This window comes from Cloeon dipterum, chromosome X, assembly GCF_949628265.1.
Source record: "Cloeon dipterum chromosome X, ieCloDipt1.1, whole genome shotgun sequence".
Classification (NCBI taxonomy): Eukaryota; Metazoa; Arthropoda; class Insecta; order Ephemeroptera; family Baetidae; genus Cloeon; species Cloeon dipterum.
The window spans coordinates 24,052,528-24,070,440 of record NC_088790.1 but is presented as its reverse complement, the minus strand read 5'-3'; the positions used below and the strand labels follow the sequence as shown (position 1 = coordinate 24,070,440).

Here is a 17,913-nt window from a genome sequence, read left to right as displayed (position 1 = left end):
ACAGTGACATATAATATAAGAATGCTTCATCGGGAAGGTGCTTCGAGGGGTGGAAGATGTGTTGCGGCAGCAGGGTGTGCGCCCAGTATGGCAAGGGTTGCGGCAGCAGGGTGTGCGCCCAGTATGGCAAGGGTTGCGGCACATGAATTGCTGGCAGGGGCAACCCCAGGCCAGCGGAGGCACCAGTCATCGGCAAGTTGCGCTCAACGTCACGAAGGTAAACTGGTTCCTCGGAGGCGGCGGCGGCGGCAATGGGGACGGAGGCGATGCTGGCGGAGGCCTGTAGGCCCTGCCAGCTCCACAGTTCAGGGGTAACTGGCGAGGGGTGCGGGAAGGTCAGGTGCGGGTGGCGGGGTTCCCGGTAGGTCAGCTGTGCAGCTGCCACCTGCCGCAGAAGATTCATCTCAGAGAGGGATTGCTGCTGCTGCATTAGACCCAACGATCTCAACCGATTTGCATTGCGTCTGTCCAATTCCTCGATTTTTCGGAACGAGGCAAATCTGGAAAAAATTGAAAATCAATTTAAACTTGGTGGAATATTTATTTTTAAGACGCGTCGTGAACATATCAAAATTATAGGAATCCGACCCTATTTTTTCGGTATCTCAAAATCCTCGAAAAACGAATCTCTCTTTAAGACGGGTTTTAGTCGATTTTAGATGGTTTTGACAAATTTGGACGGTTTTAAACGATTTTAAGTGTGGTTTAAATAGCTTAAAAATGCATGATTCATGCTCATTTGAGATAGTCCTACTATTAATCTAACGCTTAGAAAAAATAGTCAATCGTCTAAAATTAACAGCCCTAAATACAAAAATTAGCATTTTTCACTATGATAATTTCCTTTTCTATAGAGTGTCTAAAATACTTATAAAAACCCCTTATAAACATTCAAAACGGGATGAGTTCAATCCAATACCTGTACACAAAATTCTGGCCAAGGACCTTCTTGATGATATTTTTCCCATAATAAGAGCGCAGTGCTCTGCTCATCTTGCCATAAGTCATGTTGGTGTTATTTTTGCGGAGTCCCCATAATCTGGCAACTTCTTCAGCGTTGACCAACTTAAATTCTCCTTCTGCATTCGTCCACGTGATGATGGACGAGTACTGGTTGGAAAGAAGCAATTCCAGCAGAAACTGCCACAGCGTAGTGCTCGTCTCCATGATTCCAGCAACTGCAATGAAATTATGTATTTATTATTCATTTGTTGGACACCATGGGGGAACACTTATTAAAATTGTATTTCTTATAACAGGTAACTTGGGATGGGATAATGTTAAGCATCGTGGTACCAGATGTGCGATACAATTGGTTCGCGCACTGCGCAGATCCAAAGATAGCGTCTGAATGTTAGGAAACAAAAAGCTCTCTTTGGATTGCCGTACTAGTGTCAAGAGTATGTTTTTACGATTCATCAAGTGATGCAAATTATGCCACAATATTGACGAAAACTTGGTTCTTTTCACGCATTTTCACGTGACCGTTTTTACAAGCGAAACTCCATCTGCCGCCATATTTGCGAGTCGCACGAATCTAGTCCCCGCTGATGTTAAAGGTTTTTTCATACGGTCGAGCAAATGAAAAAAGCTATATATGTGTGTGTTCGGGAGACTTGTATGGGTAATTGTCAATTTACCGACTTTATTTCTCCATCCTGAATTTTACATAATTATTATGTTGTAATTGTCAAATTTTGAAAAAAAATGGAGATTTTCTCATCATTTCGTCGAAAACCGCTCAACGTGATTCAATGTTTTAAGCAGCAGAGAGGGGTTGCCAAAAAAAATTTATTAGAGAGTTCTTGATTAATAGCGTTTTTTAAAAATTCTGAAATGGGGTGCTGTCAGCGACGCGGGGCAGGGGCCGCCGAATGGGTGCAATCGGCCCTGCCGGCGCGCCTTCTCCCTATCACGAGGTCGGAGCCTGTTCTTCTAGCCATGGCCGACTTTAAAGGGTGCAGGGTGGACAAGAAGGGAAAATGCCCGGTTACTATACCATACCAGTTTATTGTAGATGGCGGCGACAGTAAAGCGTGGCTACCCAGAGGGACGAGCGGGGGAGCGAGAGAATTACCCTCTTGCTCGCGTGCCGTCAGGAGAGCGAATCCGTGGGTGCGAGCGGGTCGTGTGCTCGCGCGAGGGGGAGGCTCTTGCGTCGCCTTTATTGATACCTGAGTTTCTCCCTCCGCTCTCCCCTGTGGGCGCCCGAAAGTTCACGTCAATACATATCGGTGCGCAACAATTATTAGTGCGATCGTAATATCGTCAGGTAAAACCCTGACATCTCACAAGGGTTTAGTTTTTTTTAACCTTAATTCTAACATTGGTTTCCTTTCCCGTTCTTACATTTTCTCCGGACATAATTATGTAGTCATGTGTTTGTGTGACCCAATTACTTCAGTTTATTCTAATTAAGTATGTGTGTATGTGTGTGACACTCCTGCGCGAGTGAGGACTGCGAGTGCAAATTCTGTGATATCAAACAAATTAACTTTTACCATTTTTTTGAATTTGTTAAGAACAATCTGACGTTGTGCCAAGCCGCCAAAGCAAAAACGAGCATTGATATGTGATTTAATTACTCTGTATTTTATGTCTGTTGTACACCTTTTGGTGTTTAATAAATATTTCATTCATGTATGTGTGTGACATAAGTGTAGTTATGTGATTTCTAAAATGTGTCTTATGTATTTAACTTTCACTTTCGGAGATTTATAGTAAAAAGTTAATTGTAATTAAATGGTAGAAAACCTTCTACCTCTTTATCGTCAGGTAAAACTCTGACACAGTAGAAAAACAAAAGGAGCTCAGACGAGCAAAATTTGATGTGAACAGATAAATAATTATCGGAGAATTCAAAAATCTCGAGGTCGATTGGACGCGATTTTTCAGCGTTGAAATTTTTAGATGGCAATCATTTTTGCTTAAAGTTCTTGTTAATAGATGGTGAAATTCCAAATTTTAAGCTCGGGAATGGGGGCGTTCCCTATTTTTCGGTATCTAAAAAATACCCAAAAAACGAATTGTTTTAATGAATTCTAAACTGCAACTTTTGACTGCGTTGAGGTATCACCTTGAAATTTTCACTTCCCAACCTAGTTTTTGACCCTGAACAACTTTTGCATTTGAGCAGTTATTTGCGAGATTGGAGGTCGATTGGACGCGATTTTTCGGCGTAGAACCAGTTTCAGGATTGTCATTCGGCAGTTTTGGCTGTATATTTGAGCTCTACGGTGGTGAAAACCTATAAAAGGACACCAAGTTCGATGAAACTGGAAATTTTCGATATTTCGGATCTCAGGGTCACGTCAGGGACAGACCCTGAAGGTCGATTTCAACCTTCCTTGGTCTACCCTAGGCCCCATTGGTGTTTCTATGCAAGTGAAATGCGAAAAAAATCAACTTGAAGAACAAGAGGTGAACTCGCTGCACAAAGTCCACGCGCGGTAAAGCGGCCTCGAGCAGGTTTTCAAACTTCAAATTCGAATTGCAGCCAAACTATCGCGATTGCACCTATGAAACTTGGTGTGCTTGTGCAGAATTTCACGGGCTACATTTCAGCGCTGAACCCCAAAAAAATCGTAGGGGGCTATCATCCCTTAATTTTGAATTTTCAAAAAAAGGTCGCAAAAGGTGATCTTGACCTTCGACCTGCGAATTTTTTGTAAATGCAAAAGTTGTTCAGGATCAAAAACTAGGTTGGGCAGTGAAAATTTCAAGGTGATACCTCAACGCAGTCAAGAGTTGCAGTTTAGAATTCATTAACACAATTCGTTTTTCCGGTATTTTTGAGATACCGAAAAAATAGGGAACGCCCCCATTCCCGAGCTTCAAATTTGGAATTTCACCATCTATTAACAAGTACTTTAAGCAAATATAACTGCCACCTAAAAATTTCTACGCTGAAAAATCGCGTCCAATTGACCTCCAATCTCGCGAATAACTGCTCTACTCTCTTTTTTTATTAAAAAATTATTGAAATTCAGATATAATACTCTATAAGTATTAAATTTTTAACAGCAGAAAAATAAAAGGGGCTCAGACGAGCAAAATTTGATGTGACCAGATAAATAATTATCGGAGAATTCAAAAACTTTGACAGCAAAAACTATCTACATGAATTGAAAAACCTGAGAGATTAAATGTATCGAAAAAAGTGAAGGATTGGTTGTCATCGTGCGACTAATTTTTTTGTTCTTCTTTTCGCATACTATTTTTTGAGTACAAAAATGTTTTTGCACTTTTATTTTGTTAAATAGCTACTGCGACTCAGCAACTGAACGAGCTCCAGTCATAATTCCTATTGAATTGTAATGTTTTTTCCAATTAATATGATTTTCTAAAACCTAGATTTTTCCACCACAGGTTTGTTTAACCAATTTATTGTTATTTTTTCTAGAAAAAAATCTTAAATTAGCCTCTATGGGTGCCAACTGTATACTGCTACTAAAATTTAATAAAAACCGTCATTTCGTGTTCTCAATTTCGCCAGAATTTCTGTCCCGTTGAGATCATATTATACAAATATCTCCAGTGCAAATAATCACGCAAGATATATCTGTACAAATTAAAAAATAAATAGTACACAACTTGATTTCAAGAAAAAAAAACTTCTGATTTGTCTAAACCCTGCGAACGGGATGACGCAGATGAAAAGAAAAAAATTAATTAATTACCTGGGAGAGATGATTGAAACTGCCGTATCCAGCGGTTCGAGTTGTGTGAATTCATTGCTGAATCTGTGCGAATGCTGCACCCCGATCACAAAATATTGAAAAGGAGACTTTGATGAGTCGCCGCACTGCTTGCTACTGCCTTTCTCACTCACTGGCTAGCTTCACTCTGAGTTGAGATGCGCGCTCGCCAACATATATGGCCATTGAGACGCCGCTGTTAGTATAATTGTTTGCCCCCAACCCAGCTACCCCAAGAAGGAGGAGAGAACAAGAGAGAGAAGCCAATCGCCGTAGAATCGTGAAAAACATTTTTTTAAATATAAGATCTTTTCCAATGGCTGGACTGATTTTGGTTTTCAGAACGTCAAAAGAAAGCAAATTAAGTGAAGAATGCACAGTGGCAGGATTGAGTCTGAAATCACAGTGAAAGTGCCTTAAAATTAAATTTATTGCGAAATTTTACGGTGGCGCCATCTGTTGGTGGCTTCAAACACTAAGGGTTTATACAACTGGTCAAATAATTGTTAGAATTATTCCTTTTAATTACGCGCACAATTGGATCAATGGAGTCAACAATAAATTTTGTAAAATTTCCAATAATATTCGGAAATTAAAATATTTTTTTACCACAAACTTGTTAGGATTGCCAAACAAATACCAAAATTTTTACTGTGAAATTGTCTGTTGCCTTTTTCCAGCAGCAAAGAAAGTTTAGATTTTGGTTGTTAATTTAGATTCAAATTTTGGTTTATTACGGATCAGCAGGGCAACTGTGCCCCATACATCCACATCCAGAACACAACAAAAATATAACAAAGCATTTTTTTGTATTTGATAACAGAGGGAATAGTAAAATCAGTCTATCATATCAGTATTTGGCAAGAAATGTTTGGCTCACTTTTTGTTTGAATGCACTTGAGTTCCCATTCATACACAGATTCGGTGACAGGTTATTCCACAAGCGATAACAAATGACTTGGAAGCACTGCTCAGGCACTGTTACACTGACAAAGGGGGCCCGAAGCCGCTTTCAATGCGCCCGTGACCTACCCGAAAAATCGACATCATGCATTGTTGTTACAAGATTGTGCAAATATTCGGGACTATTATTATACAAATAATAATTTATGATTCATTGCGACCTTCCAGAAAAATCTGGGATGGACCACTTATTTACTATTTTACGTGAGGTATACTTTGTGGAGAGTGAAACGAAAAATGTAGAAAGTCGGTTCAAGCGAATATATACACCCCCAATGAGCTATGTTCTATTTTTCTTTAAAATTGCTGTCTATATTTCAATTGTTCCAGAGGTTCATCTTTTATTTTTGACCGGCAGGGGATTTCCTTTGTCGAAGGGTATTTTCCTCTAAATTCAATGCATGTGCTTGGCATTATTTAGAAACGTTTTAGGAAAAAAATGTATTGAAATATTTCCTCTCTGTCATATTATTTCGAAAAGAGCCCATTCAAAATATGCTTCGTCATGAATTTTCCTTTATCACCCAGCAGAGACCGACTCTGCGGGTGGGTTCTTTTATTCACCTGTCTTATGTCAACAATATTTCATTTGTTACAATTCTTTTCATCCATGGACCAAAAGGTTCAAAGTTCAACCTTAAATTAGCTAATGAATATAGCGTGACATTGTTAGGCTGTGAGAGTTTTTATGATTTTTTTTAGATTGCCTTATTCTGTTTAAAATATGGTTTAGGGTGCGCGTTCAATGGTAAAGTCTCTTTTATTTCCGAAAAATCATAAAATGTTTCATCAGTAGATTCATCTTGTCATAGGATAGGTTTAAAAAAGTTATCTTTAAAAAATTTCAAGATACAAATATTATATACATATGTTTCCACCATATAGCTCAATAACATTTCATAGATTGAAAAATTCCGACTAGTGGCTGGTTTCAAAGTTATAATAAATTCACATTTTAGGCAAAAAGAATGTCTTATTGTATTTCGCACCTTGCATTTTAATATTAATTTTGATTTTTCGCCCACGCGAAATGCATCATGAGACCGGTGGTCGCGCGGCTGGTCCTCACGTGACTGCTGCTGTGCGGCAAATAGAGACGTCGCATGCATTAAAGTAAAATGATTTTGATTTTTTTATTTAAAAAAATGAAATTTCATGTAAAGTGAACCCTAACCGACCTATTTTTTCCATGTACTTCTGACCAAAAGTGCCCCAAAATCCCATTTTTCGAATTTTACTGGTTACGCACTCTTTTTTTAGCATGAAATTAATTCCTTCCAGGGTGAGAAAACTTATGAAAAATCAATAGTGAGAAGATAAAAAATAGTAATTTTGAGTCCTGAAAGAAATTTTTTATTTTTTTTAAAAAAAATTGCAGATTTTCAAAAGGGGTCTGTGTTTGGCTTCATTAAAATTCACCTGTTCATATTAGCGCTAAATACTGCCTAAAATTTCAATTTAGGAAGAACCGCTCCGACCCCAGGTGCTATGCATATAGGTAAGAACAACAATAGATTCACGGGGAACCCCCCTACATCCGCCGGGATTTTCATCTGGGGGACCTTATTAGGATTTTTCATTTTTTTCAATGTCACGAATGCTGGAAAATTGGGCATAGCTAATGCTTTGTATGGTGGGTGCTTATTATTGTGCCCAAGTGGGTGGCGCGCTCTCTCTCTCTGCTCCCCTGGGTGTACCTGATAGTTTATTGAATCTATTTTAGTTTTTCTAAAGACATTCTTGTGTGTGGTATTGTACCCTCGACCGCATACTAATTTTAAGGCGTATTCGTTAAGTAGGTATAGCCAGGGGAGGAACCGATTGGCAGCCTCCATACTTATTTTAGCTTCAGGGGAAGTTGTTAATTAAGATAAAATTATGTTTTAATTGTTATTGTTTTATATTTCATATTATTTTGCTCATCAATTCAAAGCAAGGGAGTTAGGTGTGTGTTCGGGAGACTTTTAAGGGTAATTGTCAATTTTACCGACTTTATTTCTCCATCCTGAATTTTACATATGTTGTTAGGGGTGTTTCATAGTGTGTAACCTGAAATTTTGAGCAAAAAATTCGGGGGCTTTTTTGGGAAATCACGATTTTTGAAAACGGAAAATTTCAGATATATAGTAAATCCGAAATATCAAGGTACCTTCGGTCCAGATTGGAATTTCCATGTGGTTTTTTCACCTCCACACGTAACTTTTTCAGTAGAACAAGTTTGCCATTGGTCAAAAATTCGTAGGTCAAAGGTCAAGGCCACCAATTCGCGTGCAAAATGTTCAATTAAAAATATCGCAAAATACGCCCCCTCGGATTTTTTTCATGAAAACGTAAAAAATGTAGCCCTGAATGTGTCGAATCGAATGGTGAAGAGAAATCGATGGAGACTCTAACAGATCGTGAAATATTTTGAATTGAAGAATTCGTGTGGCGCGTCCGGCACGATGACAATATCATCCGGCGATTTTACTTTCGTAATTTACGTCGGAATTTGATATGTAACCCACATGCTATGCATATGATTACCTAGAAAAATAAACGAGCTTTCCAGTGGTGTGCTTACATTTTGGTTTGGTTTCAAACGTCTCAAGAAATAGCGGCGCGCGAAAAGAAAATATAAATTTTTCAAATATTGACATTTTTACAAGTCTCAAATCTCGGGTTCTAACCATCAGAATTGCAAAAACTACCCACCGTTGGACTCGTCTCGACCTTCCCTGACCAGCTGAAAGGTTTAGGGGTGTTTACCCTCCACCCCTAACTGTAAGATGCTACATTTTTTGTTATTTTTCTTGGGGGTTGAAGTTCAGCAACTTAGGGGTGGAGGGTAAACACCCCTAAACCTTTCAGCTGGTCAGGGAAGGTCGAGACGAGTCCAACGGTGGGTAGTTTTTGCAATTCTGATGGTTAGAACCCGAGATTTGAGATTTGTAAAAATGTCAATATTTGAAAAATCTATATTTTCTTTTCGCGCGCCGCTATTTCTTGAGAATTTTGAAACCAAAACAAAATGTAAGCACACCACTGGAAAGCTCGTTTATTTTTCTAGGTAATCATATGCATAACATGTGGGTTACATATCAAATTTCGACGTAAATTACGAAAGTAAAATCGCCGGATGATATTGTCGTCGTGCCGGACGCGCCACACGAATCCTGAAATTCAAAATATCTCGCGATCTATCAGAGTCTCCATCGATTTCTCTTCACCATTCGATTCTACAAATTCAGGGCTACATTTTTTACGTTTTCATGAAAAAAATCCGAGGGGGCGTATTTTGCGATATTTTTAACAAAACATTTGGCATGCGAATTTGGGACCTTGACCTTTGACCTACAAATTTTTGACCAAAGGCAAATTTGTTCTACTGAAAAAGTTACGTGTGGAGGTGAAAAAACCACATGGAAATTCCAATCTGGACCGAAGATACCTCGATATTTCGGATTTACTATCTGAAATTTTCCGTTTTTGAAAATCGTGATTTCCCAAAAAAATGCCTCCGAATTTTTTGCTCAAAATTTCAGGTTACACACTATGAAACACCCCTAACCACATATGTAAAATTCAGGATGGAGAAATAAAGTCGGTAAAAATGAAAATTACCCTTAAAAGTCTCCCGAACACACACTTAGATTAATTATTTAAAATTCATAAAATTCAAAGAGCCACCACAGTTTTGAGCAAAAATTTTAAAAAAATTAACTGAATTTCACAAATTACGTTATATTTTGATGGCATAAAAATCTTAGAATCGTTATAAATTTTAGCCCTCAAATTATAAACATTCCTCTTAGCTAAAAATTGTGTTGGTATTTTTATATAGTTTCCTGCTCATTTTTAAAACTCTTTATATATATATATATATATATATATATATATATATATATATATATATATATATATATATATATATATAACCCCCTCAAGAATAAAAAATGTAGCGTCTTAATGGTATTACTTTAAAAAAACATCTTTATAGACATTCAAGATGAAAGTTAATTTATATACTTGTACACAAACTTCTGGCCAAGGACCTTCTTGATGATATTCTTGTCGTAATAGTAACGTAGTGCCCTGCTCAGCTTGTCGTAGTTCATGTTTGTTTTGTTTTTCCGCAGTCCCCATAATCTGGCTACTTCTTCGGCGTTGACCAACTTAAATTCACCATCTGCGTTCGTCCACGTGATGATGGACGAGTACTGGTTGGAAAGCAGCAATTCCAGCAGAAACTGCCACAGCGTAGTGTTTGTCTCCATGATTCCAGCAACTGCAATGAAATTATGTATTTATTATTCATTTGTTGGACACCATATATCGGCGTACGATTTATTAAAATTGTATTTCTTATAACAGGTAACTTGGGATGGTATAACGCAAAACATCGTGGTCCAGATGTGCGATAAAACTGATTCGCACTGCGCAGATCCAAGATAGCGTCTGAATGTTAGGAAACAAAAAGCTCTCTTTGGTTTCCCGTACAATATTGACGAAAACTTGGTTCTTTTCGCGCATTTTCACGTGACCATTTTCATGCACCAAATAAACCCAAAAATTCGAAAAATGTCATGTTTTTTAATTTTTTGTTGTTGAATTTCTTGAAAACTAATAATAAAACCACTCTAACATTTTCAGCCTGCTTATTTTGCTTCGGCGAGAATTGTTCTTTTTAATTTCAATTGAATGTGAGTGGCAAAAAACTTGAATTTGCTCCGAGAGAGTGATACGTACACTTTTGACTGCTCGACCGCTGCATGGCTATTGCGCATGATAACCTTCTGCAGCGACGAGGGCGGAGCAAAGGTAACCTACCATGCAGGTTGCATATCTGTCCCCATGTGAAGAAGAAAAACCGAATTCTTTTGGTTTATGAAATCTTCTGCGGTCCTTTTCCGGTTAAAATATATTCTGGTTTATTATGTGGAAAACCGGAAAAGGTTTCCATTTTCGGACTCCTATCATGAGATACGCACTTTTTGACTGATAGGAAAAATACAAATAAGTTAATAAATTTGTGAAACCTAATTAATACCATCTTAAAAATAATTTTTGGGGAAAAAATCAGAAATGTGATTTTCGAGAGTGACTCGAGCAGCACCGTGAGCAGTATATTAGGTGAGCCGCCGCCGGTGCGAGATTTAGGTGGCTAATTGCAAGCCGGTTTAGCCAGCAGCCGACAAAATGGAGCGCCTCAGAATTCAATATAGGCCTCATTTTGGCCATTTTGGGGTTTCGAATTTTTATGTTCGAGGGTAGTACGCTAGATTTTTTTTTAAATCGAACTCAATTTTGAAGCCTGACCTTTGGTCTCTGACCTGCGAAGTTGGTGTCCAAGGGCAACTTATTTGGCGTCAAACGTCCAGCTTTTTTGACACCGATATTTTCTTCCTCAATCAAGGTAAAAGTTTGTTATATTCTAAAAAAATGCCTTTTCAAACAGCAACCTCCTTTGAAATATGCACACTACTATGTTAGGATTATTTGCCGATATTTTTGGGTGTTACATAAAGGTCTGCTAGGCCAACTCCTCCAGCGAAAGTCTGATTTAGACCATTTGATAAAGATATAAAATAATAATTAATATGAATAAAAAAAAATTCTCTATTTTTATTACAAAAATAATTAAAATTCAGATATTTTACTCTAAGTAATTTAATTTCAAACAGTAGAAAAACAAAAGGGGCTCAGACGAGCAAAATTTGATGTGACCAGATAAATAATTATCGGAGAATTCAAAAATTTGGACAGCAAAAACTATTTACATGAATTGAAAAACCTGAGAGATAAAAGTGTATCGAAGAAAAAAGTGAAGGGTTGGTTGTCATCGTGCGACTAATTTTTTTGTTCTTCTTTTCGCACACTATTTTTTGAGTACAAAAATGTTTTTGCACTTTTATTTTGTTAAATAGCTACTGCGACTCAGCAGCTGAACGAGCTCCAGTCGTCAATTCGTATTGAATTGTAATGTTTTTTCCAATAAATATGATTTTCTAAGAGCCTAGATTTTTCCACCACAGGTTTGTTTAACCAATTTATTGTTATTTTTTCTAGAAAAAATCTTAAATTAGCCCCTATGGGTACCAACTGTATACTGCTACTAAAATTTAATAAAAACCGTAATTTCGTGATCTCATTCATGCCAGAATTTCTGTACCGTTCAGATCATATTATACAAATACCTCGAGTGCAAATAATCACGCAAGATCTCATTCGCGATATTAAAACCTACTTAGGCAAAATGTCTCTATATTTAAATTGGAATAAATGTCAGATTATAAAATTTAGAAATAAATATAAAGATAAAGTAAAATAACTTAAAATTTTCCCCTTCAGTCAACTATCTAGGAGTAACTTTTCAAGCATCTGGCACTTGTTTTAGTCAACACATTGATCGAAGGGTTGAGGGTTCTATTTTCGCAACATTAAAAATAAAAAAAATCTGTGTAAGTCCTCTATTGATACGGCCTCAAAGTTATTATTTAGCAATCTACGGTATTGAAGCTATATGGCCATATTTAAATTTAAATGATTTCAATAAATTAGAAAGTGCTAAATCTAGATTCTTTAAAAAGGCGCTGGGCGTTGATAAACGAATGCGTTCAAGATTGGTTTATGAACTTGTACAGACCGACCTATCGTAAATGAGCTAAAATCAAAATTGTTCCAAAGCTTTTGTCAAGTTTGTTAAGTAATACGAATATTAAAATGCAAAATATTGATCCAAAATTCTATTATACTCCCGCAATGTTAAATACTGATTGGAAGAAAACGAATTGTAAGGATCGTTCCATGCTAACCATATATTTTTTTCATGGGTATCATTTTCTTATTTGCACAAATTCTTGTTTTCACCTGGATGTTACTGACAAATGTAAATGTAGTTATTGTAATGCTGATCTGTATAGTATTCTTGATTGTCCTTAAAAACCTTTGACTTTAACCAAAGCAGCCTCATATAAATGCTGGAAATAGTTGTACGCCGTTGGCGTTTAATAAATATTCTATTCTATTGCCATTTGCAGAAAACATGCACTAAAAATGTTAAAGGTATACAAATGATTTCTCAGAATTAGCTGAACAGATTCACTTTAATGAAAGTAACATGTAGTTTTTATTCAAGCCAACAAAAACCCACTCACAATTTGCAAGGGCAACACATAATTAAGAATTAATTGGGGAAATTGGGGAAATTGGCGAGCCACAGGGACATATAATATTCGAATGCTTCATCGGAAAGGTGCTCCGAGGGGGGAAAGAAGTGTTGCGGCAGTAGGGTGTGTGTCCAGTTCGGCAAAGGTTGCGGCACAAGAATGGCTGGCAGGGGCGAAGCCGGGCCGGCGGAAGCGCCAGTGATTGGCAGGTTGCGCTCAACGTCGCGAAGGTCGATGGGCTCCTCGGAGGTGGCCGCGGGGGAGACGGCGGCGGAAGCGATGGCGGCTGAGGCCTGCAGACTCTGCCGCCTCCATAGATCTAGAGCGGCTGGCGGGAGAAGCGGGAAGAAGTCGTCCCGGTATATCAGAGCAACAGCTGCCGCCTGCCGCCATAGATAGCTGCTAACCTCGGAGGAGGCCCGCGCCTGCTGCTGCTGCTGCATTACACCCGACGACCTCAGCCGATACGACATCTTTTTGTCCATTTTCACGATTTCGTGGAACGAGACAAATCTGGAAAAAATCGAATATCAAATTAAATTTGGTGGAACATTTAATTTTTAAACGCGTCGTGAAGAAATCAAAATTATAGGAAACCGACGGATAAGTTCTCTACGAGATTGGAAGTCGATTGGACTCGATTTTTCAGCATTGAAATGTTTAAAAGTACTTGTTAATAGATGAATAGGTGAAATTCCAAATTTGAAGCTCGGCGATTTTGTGTTCCTTATATTTTCGGTATCGCAAAAATCCCCGAAAAACGAATTGTGTAAATAAAATCTTAACTTTAACTCTTGACTGCGCTGAGGTATCACCTTGAAAATGTCACTAACCGACCTAGTTTTCGATCCAGAATAAGTTCCCAATTAAAAAAAATTCGCTGGTCGAAGGCCGAGGTTACATTTTGCGACCTTTTTCGAAAATTCAAAATTAAGGGACGATAACCCCTTTCGATTTTTTGGGGTTCAGGGCGGAAAGGTATCCCGTGAAATTCTGCACAAGCACACCAAGTTTCATAAGTGCAATCGCGATGGTTTTGCTGCAATTCGAGTTTGAAGATTAAAATCCTGCTCGAGGCCGCTTATTGACCACGCATGGACTTTGAGCAGCAAGTTCGCCTCTCGTTCGTCAAGTTAAATTTTTTCGTATTTCCCTTGCTTAGAAAACCCAAGAGGGCCTAGCGTAGACCAATGATTAATGAAGGTCGAAATTGACCTTCAGAATCTGTCCCTGACGTGGGCCTGCGATAAAAAATTTCGAAAATTTCCAATTTCATTTAACTTGTGTGGGTCTTTTCATAGGTTTCCACTGTCGTACAGCTCAAACAGCAAAAAATGACAATGCAGACGTGATGTTGAAAATGGTTAAATTTATGAAAAGATCCTTCTATTTTGCACACATGAAGTTCATATTGAGTGTTGATAATACAGGATCTTATTCTTGAAACTACGAAAAATTGTTATTAAATGAAATAGCAACTAAGCTGATTTTAAAAATAGAAAACTTTTTCCTTAATACTAAAAATTTCAACCCTGAAAAATCGAAGAACCGCTCCGACCCCAGGTGCCATGCATAGGTAAGAACAACAATAGATCCACGGGGAACCCCCCCTACATCCGCCGGGATTTTCATCTGGGAGACGTTTTTAGGATTTTTCATTTTTTTTCAATGTCACGAATGCTGGAAAATTGGGCATAGCTAATGCTTTGTATAGTGGGTGCTTTTATTATTGGTCCCCAGTGGGTGGCGCGCTCTCTCTCTGCTCCCCTGGGTGTACCTGAGAGTTTATTGAATCTATTTTAGTTTTTCTAAAGACATATTCTTGTGTGCAGTATATCGCACCCTCGACCGCATACTAATTTTAAGGTGAATTCGTTAAGTAGGTATAGCCAGCAGGGGAGGAACCGGTTGACAGCCTCCATACTTATTTTAGCTTCAGGGGAAGTTGTTAATTAAGATAAAATTATGTTTTAATTGTTATTGTTTTATATTTCATATTATTTTGCTCATCAATTCAAAGCAAGGGAGTTAGATTAATTATTTAAAATTCATAATATTCAAAGAGTTACCACAGTTTTGAGCAAAAATTTAAAAAAAAATTAACTGAATTTCACAAATTACGTTATATTTTGATAATAGCATAAAAATCTTGGAATCGTTATAAATTTTAGCACTCAAATTATAAACATTCCTCTTAGCTAAAAATTGTGTTGGTATTTTTATATAGTTTTCTGCTCATTTTAAAACTCTTTATATATATATAACCCCCTCAAGAATAAAAAATGTAGCGTCTTAAGGGTATTACTTTAAAAAAAAAACATCTTTATAGACATTCAAGATGAAAGTTAATTTACATACTTGTACACAAACTTCTGGCCAAGGACCTTCTTGATGATATTCTTGTCGTAATAGTAACGTAGTGCCCTGCTCAGCTTGTCGTAGTTCATGTTTGTTTTGTTTTTTCGCAGTCCCCATAATCTGGCTACTTCTTCGGCGTTGACCAACTTAAATTCACCATCTGCGTTCGTCCACGTGATGATGGACGAGTACTGGTTGGAAAGAAGCAATTCCAGCAGAAACTGCCACAGCGTAGTGTTTGTCTCCATGATTCCAGCAACTGCAATGAAATTATGTATTTATTATTCATTTGTTGGACACTATGGGCGTACGACTTATTAAAATTGTATTTCTTATAACGAGGTAGCTTGGGATGGGATAACGCTAAACATCGTGTTCCAGATGTGCGATACAATTGATTCGCACTGCGCAGATCCAAAGATAGCGTCTGAATGTTGGGAAACAAAAAGCTCTCTTTGGATTCCCGTACGAGTGTCAAGAGTATGTTTTTACGATTCATCAAGTGATGCAAATTATGCCACAATATTGACGAAAACTTGGTTCCTTTCGCACATTTTCACGTGACCGTTTTCACGCACCAAATAAACCCAAAAAAATCGAAAAATGTCATGTTTTTTTAAATTTTTTGTTGTTGATTTTCTTGAAATGAAAACCACCCTAACATTTTCAGCCTGTTTATTTTGCTGCGGCGAGAATTGTTCTTTTTAATTTCAATTGAATGTGAGTGGTAAAAAACTTGAATTTGCTTCGAGAGAGTGATACACTTTGACTGCTCGACCGCTGCAGGGCTATTGCGCATGATAACCTTCTGCAGCGAAGAGGGCGGAGCAAAGGTAACCTGCCATGCAAGTTGCATATCTGCACGGCAGTCCCCATGTGAAGAAGAAAAACCGAATTCTTTTGGTTTATTGAAATTCTCTGCGGTCCTTCGCCGATTAAAATATATTCTGGTTTATTATGTGAAAAACCGGAAAGGGTTTCCATTTTCGGACTCCTATCATGAGATACGCACTTTTTGACTGATAGGAAAAATACAAATAAGTTAGTAAATTTGTGAAACCTAATTAATACCATCTTAAAAATATTTTTTGGGGAAAATTTAGAAATGTGATTTGCGAGAGTGACTCGAGCAGCGCCGTGAGCAGTTATTAAGTGAGCCGCCGCCGGTGCGAGATTTAGGTGGCTAATTGCAAGCCGGTTTAGCCAGCAGCCGACAAAATGGAGCGCCTCAGAATTCTATATAGGCCTCATTTCGGCCATTTTGGGGTTTCGAGTTTTTATGTTCGAGGGTAGTACGCTAGATTTTTTTTAAATCGAACTTAATTATGTAGCCTGACCCTTGGTCTCTGACCTGCGAAGTTGGTGTCCAAGGGCAACTTATTTGGCGTCAAACGTCCAGCTTTTTTGACACCAATATTTTTTTCCTCAAGCAAGGTAAAAGTTAATTATATTCTAAAAAAAATTCTTTTCAAACAGTAATCTTTAATCTCCTTTGAAATAGTAGGATTATTTGCCAATATTTTAGGGTGCAACATAAAGGTCTGCTTGGCCAACTCCTCCAGCAAATGTCTGATTTGGACCATTTGATAAAGATATATATATACAGAGACAAAAATAATAATAATTATTAACAAAAAAGTTATTTCTCTCTTGTTTCATTATAAAAATAATTGAAATTCAGATATATCACTATCTAAATTTCTAACAGCAGAAAAACAAAAGGTGCTCAGACGAGCAAAATTTGATGTGACCAGATAAATAATTATCGGAGAATTCAAAAATCTGGACAGCAAAAACTATCTACGTGAATTGAAAAACCTGAGAGATAAAAATGTATCGAAGAAAAAAGTGAAGGATTGGTTGTCATCGTGCGACTAATTTTTTTGTTCTTCTTTTCGCACACTTTTTTTCAAGTACAAAAATGTTTTTGCACTTTTATTTTGTTAAATAGCTACTTCGACTCAGCAGCTGAACGAGCTCCAGTCGTCAATTCGTATTGAATTGTAATGTTTTTTCCAATAAATATGATTTTCTAAAAACCTAGATTTTTCCACCACAGGTTTGTTTAACCAATTTATTGTTATTTAATCTAGGAAAAATCTTAAATTAGCCCCTATGGGTGCCAACTGTATACTGCTACTAAAATTTAATAAAAACCGTCATTTCGTGTTCTCAATTTCGCCAGAATTTCTGTCCCGTTGAGATCATATTATACAAATATCTCCAGTTCAAATAATCACGCAAGATATATCTGTACAAATTAAAAAAAGTATTACACAACTTGATTTCAAGAAAAAAAAACTTCTGATTTGTATAAACCCTGCGAACGGGAGGACGCAGATGAAAAGGAAAAAAAATAATTAATTACCTGGGAGAGATGATTGAAACTGCCGTATCCAGCGGTTCGAGTTGTGTGAATTCATTGCTGAATCTGTGCGAATGCTGCACCCCGATCACAAAATATTGAAAAGGAGACTTTGATGAGTCGCCGCACTGCTTGCTACTGCCTTTCTCACTCACTGGCTAGCTTCACTCTGAGTTGAGATGCGCGCTCGCCAACATATATGGCCATTGAGCCGCCGCTGTTAGTATAATTGTTTGCCCCCTACCCAGCTACCCCAAGAAGGAGGAGAGAACAAGAGAGAGAAAGAGAGAGAGAGAGAGAGAAACAAAAGGTGCAATAGGAATGTGAGAGTCGCTTAAAATTTTTATGATTCATTTGGACCTTCCAGAAAAATCTGGGATGG

The 17,913-nt window shown here is 37.7% G+C and overlaps 1 protein-coding gene across 1 annotated transcript; it reads right to left on the bottom strand.

Annotated features, from left to right (window-relative positions):
• Positions 1-12,726: 12,726 nt before the first annotated feature.
• Positions 12,727-17,676, bottom strand: LOC135946414 (protein FEV-like). Its single transcript, XM_065494623.1, has 3 exons — positions 17,535-17,676; positions 15,167-15,425; positions 12,727-13,321 (listed from the first exon to the last, which is right to left on the bottom strand). The coding sequence occupies exons 1-3, from the start codon at positions 17,587-17,589 to the stop codon at positions 12,826-12,828; spliced, it is 810 nt and encodes a 269-aa protein (XP_065350695.1). The 5' UTR covers positions 17,590-17,676; the 3' UTR covers positions 12,727-12,825.
• Between the last annotated feature and the right edge of the window lie 237 nt (positions 17,677-17,913).

What these genes read in the sequence shown, in the direction of transcription:
- LOC135946414 (XM_065494623.1), bottom strand. Translation starts at nt 17,589, where the DNA reads ATGAATTCACACAACTCGAACCGCTGGATACGGCAGTTTCAATCATCT. An exon ending in GTTTCAATCATCTCTCCCAG is followed by an intron (nt 15,426 to 17,534) that starts GTAATTAATTAT and finishes ATTTCATTGCAG; the next exon opens with TTGCTGGAATCATGGAGACA. An exon ending in GGCCAGAAGTTTGTGTACAA is followed by an intron (nt 13,322 to 15,166) that starts GTATGTAAATTA and finishes GATTTTTTCCAG; the next exon opens with ATTTGTCTCGTTCCACGAAA.